At 31.2% G+C, this 10,090-nt stretch overlaps 3 protein-coding genes across 3 annotated transcripts in view; 1 reads left to right on the top strand and 2 right to left on the bottom strand.

Moving 5' to 3' along the window:
- The window catches only part of LOC101489479 (casein kinase 1-like protein 2), a 5,141-nt gene extending 3,944 nt beyond the window's left edge, over positions 1-1,197 (top strand). The window contains exons 13-14 of the mRNA XM_004510349.4: positions 63-205; positions 608-1,197. Of these exons, the coding sequence (XP_004510406.1) occupies positions 63-205; positions 608-901 (437 nt within the window). The 3' untranslated portion in view covers positions 902-1,197. The remainder of the gene's footprint in view (positions 1-62; positions 206-607) is intronic.
- Positions 1,198-4,223: 3,026 nt separating this feature from the next.
- On the bottom strand, positions 4,224-4,547 carry LOC101489793 (uncharacterized). Its single transcript, XM_004510350.4, has one exon. It carries the CDS (start codon positions 4,545-4,547, stop codon positions 4,224-4,226), a length of 324 nt encoding a protein of 107 aa, XP_004510407.1.
- Positions 4,548-5,209: 662 nt separating this feature from the next.
- LOC101490117 (eukaryotic initiation factor 4A-10-like) lies at positions 5,210-8,754 on the bottom strand. Its single transcript, XM_004510351.4, has 5 exons — positions 8,615-8,754; positions 7,367-7,436; positions 7,156-7,262; positions 6,434-6,864; positions 5,210-6,050 (listed from the first exon to the last, which is right to left on the bottom strand). The coding sequence occupies exons 2-5, from the start codon at positions 7,432-7,434 to the stop codon at positions 5,415-5,417; spliced, it is 1,242 nt and encodes a 413-aa protein (XP_004510408.1). The 5' UTR covers positions 7,435-7,436; positions 8,615-8,754; the 3' UTR covers positions 5,210-5,414.
- Positions 8,755-10,090: the final 1,336 nt, after the last annotated feature.

The raw sequence follows: 10,090 nt of genomic DNA, 5'->3' as shown, positions 1-10,090 counted from the left end.
ATTTTGTCATTCAATGCATCCTTTTATGCTTTTTTTTTTTTAATGTGGTGCCTTCTGTTTAGGTGGAAAAGATGGTAGGCATACTGGGTGGTCTTCATCTGATCCCACTCGCAGGAGGAACTCTGGACCTATTGCCAATGATGGAACCTTATCTAGAGAAAAAGCACCACTTACAAATGACTTAACTGGATCTAAAGATGCTATGGTGTGTATTTTTATATAAATTTGTTTTGTTGCATCTTGTTTCTTTTGATCATGATTTGATTTCAAAAGTATTGCTGTATCACTTGTGTTTCTATACACATCTGAAAAATAAGATTAGCAGGTGCTGTAAATATTTCTCAAAACTCTGCATTTTTTAAACATGTTTGTTATATACCATTTTCTGGGCTTCACTTCTGTGTGCCATACTATTGAGTTTTATGGTGTGTATTGGTACGGTGCATGTTATTCTATTTCTCGGCAAATAAAATGATTAGATGCTGTATGTAGTATAATTGTTATCATGCATATATGATATTTCTCGCTGGTTAAGGTTAAATGAGGTTATCTGTTTATATGACAATTATTAGTTTTCACATTACTTGTTTGTGCATGGTTTATGCAGTTGTCAAGTTTGAAATTCTTTCGGTCAAGTGGATCTGCAAGGCGAGGTGCTATCTTAAGCAGCCGTGATGCAGTTGTTGGCAGTGAGACTGAGCCCTCTCGTCCTCTCACTCTGGATTCGAGTCAAGGAGCACTTCGTAAAAGCTCTGGTGCTCAGAGAAGTTCACCTATCATGTCATCTGAGCCCAACAGAGTATCATCTGGCAGAAACACATCATCAAACATAAAGAATTTGGATTCAACTCTTAGAGGTATTGAGAGTCTGCATTTTAATGATGAGAGGGCACAGTATTAGGAGCTGCTACTCTCGATCACCTTTCTTCCTTGTAAATTCTGAAAGGTTTATACTCGTAGTCACAAACTGCGGAGTGGAGTGTTGTCTGTGGGTTTTGCTGAAGAAAAGCTGCAAACGAATTGGGAATTATCCCCATAAGTATACAATAAAGATATATTTTGGCGGTTTCCTAACAAAACTAAAGGCATCTGTTCATATAGTCTGTTATACTCGTCTGATGAATATTTTCCATAACCTTTACCATTATTTTCTTTGATATTTTTAGCCTCGGTGATAAAGCATATCATTGCGCAAGATGTGAACCTGAGTTGTGTCTGTTTTTAGCACGATTCTATGATCAATATTTCATGTATGACAGTGGAGTGGAGCGAGTACCGGGTACTAACTATTATCATCTTGAATAACTACTGCCTTTAAATCCTGAATAAATATTAGTTGTGTTTGTAATTTTGTTTTTAATCATAACAAACTGAACCTCATTAATGTAAACACTTAATGTTCAAATTACAAAATGTTCTAAATCAAATTCTAAAATCCCTAATCTTTAAAGATCAAGATTTTGTGGTCCGCAAGTATTCTTTCGAAATGACACATTTGTAGTAGTTGTAGTCCATGATCTTATAAACATTGGTGTTGTATCCTTTTCTCTGTGGTGATTTGCAACAGTCCTTTAGCTAGTAAACGTTTCTTCTCTTCAGTTTTTGTAGTAGCAGACAATGTAGTCTGCTAAGAGCTTGTTGGTCATCTCTCCAATTGAGCTGTAGCTCAATTATCAGCCGAAGTGAAAGAATCTTGGTACTTATTTTTTAGATAGGTTCAACATTCATAGACGGCAAAGACTCACAAATTACCTAATAATGAAGGTGAGAAGGTCATAAGCAGTGGTTCTGGTCAGTCCATCCCAATGGTCAAGTTTGAATTTAGTGAACAAACTAGACTCTCCTTCACTTAAATTTGATTTCTTAAATTATTTAGAGTCAACCGGTACAATAATTTAATTATTAATTTATTGTATACATTTTTTATACTTTTAAAATAAAAAAGTAAAAAATTTATAATTTTATGTTAATTTTTTATTATACCAAAATTATTTTCTATCTATTTTTTCTCAAGTAATTTTTTTATTTAATTTAATTGTTTCTAGTCTATACAAAAGTACACCTTATACAATACACAATTGTTTCTATTGAATATTCTTCCATGTTATTTTTGTCAATCCCATAGTTAAATTTTCAAACTTGCATGATCTAAAACTTCAGTTTCTACAACCAGTACTTAATGGTTTGTTTAACGTTAGATATAATTAAAATCCATTTTAGGAGTTTTATTTTTCCACCTATTATAACGACTTTAATTTTTATCTATTTAAGAGTTATAATGTCAACATGTATACCTAAAGAATACAATCCTTATCAATGGCACCAAAGAAAGAAACATTATTTAACAAAATGATTGCAAATATGTCCACAAACATAATAATGCAAATTATTTTATTGCTAATACTATTGTCACACGTATCAAATGCATTTAATTGGGAATGTTGGGGAGCTTCAATGTATGCACTAACATTTCAAAATAAAATGGCTGATGATACTCCAGGATATGATATAAATGAAGATGAGTTAATAGTTAGATGTACCTCAGATGATATATTCTATAAAGATCAAGTAGTAAAACCAAAGCCAGAAGCAACTTTTACATTTAATGATGGATGGATCTTTGGTAGGTCGTTCAACTGCACTGCTAGTTTGGCTTATTATGATTGGGAGGCTACATTTAAAGCTTTCAATTCTACTATAGAATGCAAAAAAGATAAACATTGTATATGGCAACTTCGCAGAAAACATCCTTATTTATATGATTCAAAACATAAACAATGGGTGCAACAAGAGTATGTTTATGATCCATACAACGACGACAAATAAATATGTAATTCTTTAAGTCAATTATTCAAGACACTTGGCCATAAACAATTTTTCATTAGTGTCAACTTTTGATGTCCATTATAAAGAAGGTTGTCTTAAGAAATAATTAGTAGTATTAATGATCTTTTTGAAAAATAGTAATATTAAAGTAATAAAGGATAAATTTGCTCCCTAAATTTCTATGGTAATTTGCTCCATAATATATTGAGGATAAATCTGGCTATTAACATGAGTATCTCATGTTCACTTTGCCGTAATTCAAAATTTTTCAAGATAGAGAAAAAGTTTAAGCCTCAAGGCTCAACTTATTTAAAAAAGTTTTGAAATTTTACTTGTCTTTTCAAATTAGATTAAAATAACTTAATTTAAATAAATATAGCTTAAGATTAATCTTAGAAAAAGTCAATAATCTGAAATCCCAAACTACATAAAATATAATTTTAAATATTTATCATTATTTGTAAATTTTTGGTACCCATGAGTTTGATTGAGTACCGATACTCATAGAACAAAATCAATCCAAAATTTAAATTATTTAAGAATTAATTAAAAATAAAATAATAAAGCAGCTTCTTATGATTGATTGTTGGATACTATAATCAACCAAACTCTAAGGTAAAGGAAGAAGAGAGGCCAAATATTTTCTTTTTTTTATTTTTTGATGAAAAATATTTGTTTCTTCTAAAGTTCCATATTTCTTTCAATTATTATAGTATATAATTTTCTAGAAACAGTAAATGAAAACTCCAATATAAATCAATGAGTAAATTCTCAACTTTTTTTATGAGCAAATTCCAATTGCTTTCTCACCTCTTTTGGAGACAATGAAAAAACATCAGAACCAAAAAACCAAATGCTAGTTCCAAAGCAATAGTATTACAGTACAGTACCATTTATGTTTGAATTGATGATTAAGAAATTCAGAAGCTAGCAAATATCTATACACTTATATTGGCTCCTTGAAATTTGATGAACTGGGCAGGATGACATCTATATAAACTTTGGATTTTAATTTTTTTTAACTCTTTGTAAGTATAGTGAATTTAATTTAGATGAACTTAATTTAGATGCATCAATAATGTAAAATATTTTATACTGGCAATACATCACAATCTTTTATGTTTATTATACTTTAAAAATATTATCATATAAAATAAAATTTATGTTTATTATACTTTAAAAATATTATCATATAAAATAAATATTTTTGAACATCATAATTGTGATTCATTGTCGGTATAAAAACTTTTTATATCGAAAATGTATAAATTAAATCCAACTTAGATAGATTTAGAATCCAAATTAGAACAGGTAAATCACAGCACAACAAAAACATAAAAAAAAAATACTATAGACTATATAGTATATAAATAATTATATACCCATCAATTAATGAATCACCACCATCTGCATGTGTTCTTGATCCACCTGAAACTCTTCTTGAAAGTACCTTTCATTTTCCCTTCAACATCATACACTTTATACCCAGCTACTCTTTTCTTTCTCTGCAACTCTGGATCATTAATAAAGCTCCAATTTTTTGATGTTTTTCCAAATGTTCTTTCCCCTTTTTCAATCTTCATTTCCTTATTACTAACCTCATAAGCATAATTTGTACTGTAACATCTCAGATCTTGCATGCTAGTTGGAGCTACCCTTCCATCAGTATAGCTCTCAATTTGTAAACTCTCATCTCTGCATGATTTGGATCTGAATTCCATATATGATGAGAATTCTCAAACTTAGCTGAGAAATTAAAGAATAATGAAGGTGAGGAAATATGGTTGATAGTTTTGCTTTCCTTTTTGCTTGTATTTTATTGGTATTGTTTATTAATTCTAGATTTTTTAACTTTATATAAACAATAAATTTTTGTATAAAAAATATGGTGGTGATGTTAATAACTTAATATTTATTTTGTCGTTTTTTTCTTGAATGGAGTTAGTATGGGCAGAGAAACTTTCAACTTTGGATAAGAATGCAGAATTTTATGAGGTGTTGTGGTTTGACTGGTTTACACACGTGGAAGTGACAAAAATGGGAATTTGGAATAGGTCCAGTTCACTGCACTCTAGATTTTAAGGTTGGATTTTAACTATTTTTAAATAAAAAAATTTAAATCCAAAATTCTTAAATCGTTTAATTTTGATTCGAGGATTTAGATGTATTTCTAACATCTATCTTTTTCTTAACTCAAGTATCAGTGAATATTACATGCACACATGTATAACAAATCGCGGTTGGTTTATAATATCCAGATTTGATTTTCTAACTTAATTAACTTAAATGATTAGTAACTTGAGATAAGCCAAATCCAATGGTGGGGTATGATCACATGGTTAGCAATAAAGGGGATATAGTATTGTACAAAAGAAATAGGAAAGAGATAGAAATATGAGCACCCTGTTAACTAATTAATCAAACAAATTTGATAGAATCCCAATACAAATTGCATCAGACCACTTGTGTTTGATCTCTAATAGTCTAATAATGAGTAAAATAAATAAATAAATAAATAAAATTCAAAAGATAGTACTTGTCCAAGAGCAAAATCCCTGATGACTTAACATAGAACAAAAATTAACTCATCAGAGTAAATCAGCAACATTTGATGGCAGCTCCTCTATACTCACATTGTAGAATTTCTGAATATCAGCCAGCATTCTGGTATCATCCATGGTCACAAAGTTTATAGCAACACCTTTCCTTCCAAATCGACCACTACGACCTATGCGGTGAAGATAGTTTTCAGGTTGAGTTGGGAGATCATAGTTTATGACCAAAGACACTTGTTGCACATCAATACCACGTGCCAAAAGGTCGGTGGTAATGAGAACTCGAGAAGAGCCAGACCGGAACTCGCGCATGATGATATCCCTAGTGTTCTGGTCCATGTCACCGTGAGTGGCTGAGACTGTATGATCGTTGCTTCGCATCTTGTCGGTGAGCCAGTCCACTTTGCGCCTTGTGTTCACAAAAATGACACTCTGAGTGATTGCCAGAGTCTCGTAGAGGTCACATAATGTCTCTAGCTTCCATTCTTCCTTATCAACATTGACATAAAATTGCTTGATACCCTCAAGAGTCAGCTCATCACGCTTTACCAGAATTCTCACTGGCTTATTCATGAATTTCCTGGTAATCTCAAGGGCTTCAGGTGGCATTGTAGCAGAGAATACTCCAACCTGAATTTTTCCTGGAAGCAGCTGGAAGATGTCATAGATCTGCAACATCAACCAAATTTTTTGTAATGTCATGTAAAATGGAACATGAACTTTAGCTAGACATCACATCATTAAGATTCAGCAAGTAAAGCTTTGTTATTATTTTGCTTTTTATTAAAAGAGAGAAGACCAATTTTGGTTCCTAAGAAAAAATGCATAACCTAATTTAGTTCTTGAGAAAAATAAGTCATTTTTAGTGTCTAAAATAAAATAAACCACGACAACTTAGTTGCTATCACGTAACACAACATGCAATAGAAAAGCATTATACAAAGACTATTTTGTCCCGATTTATTTTTCTCATGGATTAAAAGATGTTTCTATTTTTCTCAGGTATCAAATTGGGTCTTTACTCTTATTTTTAAAAGAGCATATTGACAAACCTGATCCTTGAAACCACGTGAAAGCATTTCATCAGCCTCATCCAGAACAAACATCTTTATGCGATCTGAGACAAGAGACTGCCTCCGCAACATGTCAAACACACGTCCTGGAGTGCCAACAACGGTGTGAACACCAGCCTGGAGAATGCGCTGATCCTCACGAACACTTGTCCCACCAACACAAGCATGAACCTTAACACCAAGGAAATCGCCAAGAGCTCGCATGACCTTCTCAATCTGTTGAGCTAGCTCCCTTGTAGGGGCCAAAACCAAAGCCTGGCACTGAACCAATCCGTAATCGAGCTGCTGCAAAATTCCAGAACAAAACGTGGCTGTCTTCCCAGTTCCTGACTGAGCCTGTTGAATCACATCCAGACCTTTGCAGAAAGGAACAATTCCTCTTTGCTGGATTGCAGAAGGCCTCTCAAAACCTTCAGAACAAGACAAAACATCACACACATGATTCTGTGATAACTGTAGCAAGAGAAATATTATATTCTTTTAAACATGTTCACCGAAGCCTTCATACAAATGTACTCGTTTTCAAAACAACGAAAAGTTTAGAAAATATATTGGATTCAACCACGTTGGTCCATTTATTTTTTCCTTTCTACTCGGTAAATAATTTTGAAACACAAATATATTTAAAATACAAAAACTACAGCCATGTATGAAATGAAAATGTTGATGTCCATCAAAGCTATCATAAGCATATATGTTACCGTAAGCATATATGCCTCGCAGAAGGTTTTCTTGCAGCCCCATTGCATCAAAGCTATCATGGACTTCATCATATGAGGTGAAGAATTCTTGCCCATCACTGGCAAGCCTGTGAAGTAAATTTACAAGACATCAAATTACATAAAAAAAAAGGTACGTAATAATGAATTCAATCATTACAAATAGTGAAGAATATTTAGTATAGGAACACACAGTTCATTCATCTTAGTGTCATAATGATTAGCATCAAATTGTGATCCTTCTGGAGCCAAACCTGCCATCACTACAAAAACCAAAACTTATGTTAAGAAAAAGAAAATACAAAGCCGTACTTTCAGATTCCAGAAAAACCAAAATAGATAATTAAAGAAAGTCCCCAAAACCATTCAAGGACAACTCGAGCAACAGAATAACAAGAACATGATTTTGGAAGAGATGTTATTGTTACTCACACACATGTATAATAAAAGCACTTCCTCCACAATGAGACATATAACAGAAGAGCAAAACTTACAGTACATGAAGAATGAAATGCAAAAACAAACACTAATAAATAAAATCAGTAAAATAAAGAGTTTCAATCCACTACGAGTTTTAGAAAATGTATTTTAAAAATTGCGTGAACTTTTTTTAAAAATTCTAAAAAAATGTCTGACGTGATTTTCAGTATTTCCGAAAAATGAATTCTTTTCCCTCAAGTTAGCTTTCATCTTCTCTTTATCACAATTGAAAAACAAAATCTATAACCACATGTCTTCATACCAGCCACTCACATACAGTAAAAATTGAAAATATTGTTAAGAGAGTAAACAGTCCTAAACTTCAATGTTACTAAAATATCTGCAGAATACATACAAAAGGCGAAAAATTGGATTAAGAAACAAATATTTCCCACTCATCTAACATTCATTGAAACAGTACCAAAATCAAAGGGTGACTTTTAAAACAAACAGATGTAATTATTCAAATGCCAACTCCTGAGATGAAATTGAGTACAATATATTAAAGATCATAATAAGTATCCAAATATTTTTCCAAACAAAAAAAAAACTAAGTATTCAATTAACAAATATTTACAGGTATATAAGGTTGGCTTGATGACAAGAGTTAGAGAGTGAAGTGATAAGAGATCATAGATTCCATCCACATCATCAACAAAATACTAACAATATTAATAATACTAATTATTAATATCGGCCATTACAAAAATAAATTATTAAATAAGTGTTTGAGAAAAAAAATCACAAATATTCACCACCCTAATAACCCTACAAATCTAAAAACATGAAGTTTTTGCATGGAAACTAAATAACAACCGAAAAAAAATTGATGGGTCGGTAAAAAGATGAGAACTTTGAATGAGAAAAACAATCAGATCAGCGACAGATTGATAACACATAATCAGTCATTAACAATATTTGAGGAATTGATATGAAAAATAAAAATAAAAGAGATTAAAACCTGGTAATGAGCGTTGAAGAGTTGAGAGAAGCGAAAGAATGAAGAGATAGCGGCGAAGGGGGAAACTCCTCGGATCTGCACCGTGGAGTTAAAGAGTGGCGAATGAAAAGGGAAAAGGAACTCTTTATATATTCGAAAAAGGGTTAAAGAAAATTATGATTTACCACGTTTACCCTTTCACATTACTTTTTCAGATCCTTATCATTATTCTTTTTTATTTAATGATTTAGATTATGAACTAAGATATTATTTTATTTTATTTTAGATTTGTCAACGATTTATTTTTATTTTTATAAATAATTTGGTGGTTAAATTTACATACATTAAGTATCTCATATATATAGATGTACTTGAAGTTACATGTTTAACTCTATTAACAGAATACACAAATTATTTTGATAAGAAATTTTTAAAATAAATAATTATTAAAAAATAAAATATTTATTAATGTAAATTTTCACAAATAACTGTTTTTTTAAAAAATATTTTTACTTTTTTTTATTTATAGAAATATTGACAATTATCGTAAAAAAATTATAGACAGCTATTTATTAGAAAGTATTTTATTTTTTTTATTAACGAATATAATTAACACAAAATTTAAAAGAAAAATTTATATTTCTTTAGATTATTAGAGGTTAATAGAGTATATATTGTCTTGGTCCGGCTAAAAAAACAACAATGATATACATCTCTATTTAATTTAATATTTTTTTTTGGAAATATACCTCAATGTGCTAGGAGGCTAGGCCCATATCAATGAGCAAAGGGGAAACAATACAAGAGCGGGTGACCACACCACTTTGAGTTTGGGTCTACTAAGGCCCATCTAGCCGAACCGTGGGCCGCTCTATTTCCAAGCGTTTTTACAAAAGAAAAATGAGAAATGTACTGTGCACCCCCACAGTTTTACCTGCCACCCCCCATAATTTGTTATTGACCAATCTACCCTTTTTACTTTATATAAAATTTATCAGTAAATTTACTACACTCTTTTCTCACCCCCACTTTCGAAAGTTTTTCAAAAAAATTCTATTATTCGAAAGTTTCAAACTTTCGAAACAATCAGATGTCAGATTTCAACAACACTTTCGAACCTTTTGTGAAAAATCCAAAGATTCGAAATGCAATTTTCCCAGAAATCACAAAACATTCGAAACTTTGCTTAAGTATGAAAGCTTCGAAGCATGAATTTGATGAAACATTCAAAGATTTGGTTAAATCTGAAACTTTCGAGGTTTTGTGTGATGAAACTTTCGAAGCTTTGGTTCAATTCGAAACTTTCGAAACCCAAAATGTTCGAAACTTTGGTTGAAGCTGAAAGTTCCGAAACCTAGTTTTCCAGCAATTTCGAAAGTTTACATCAATGTCAAAGTTTCGAAACTTTCAATTTTTTTTTTAAAATTTATCATTATTATTTATATTTATTACTATTTTTTAAAACAGGTATGAGTAGAGTTGAGGTTCCTGCCTCAA

Source organism: Cicer arietinum, chromosome 7 (assembly GCF_000331145.2).
Source record: "Cicer arietinum cultivar CDC Frontier isolate Library 1 chromosome 7, Cicar.CDCFrontier_v2.0, whole genome shotgun sequence".
In the NCBI taxonomy this organism is placed as follows: domain Eukaryota; kingdom Viridiplantae; phylum Streptophyta; class Magnoliopsida; order Fabales; family Fabaceae; genus Cicer; species Cicer arietinum.
The sequence above is the reverse complement of the archived record's forward strand: the minus strand, read 5'-3'. Positions and strand labels throughout refer to the sequence as shown.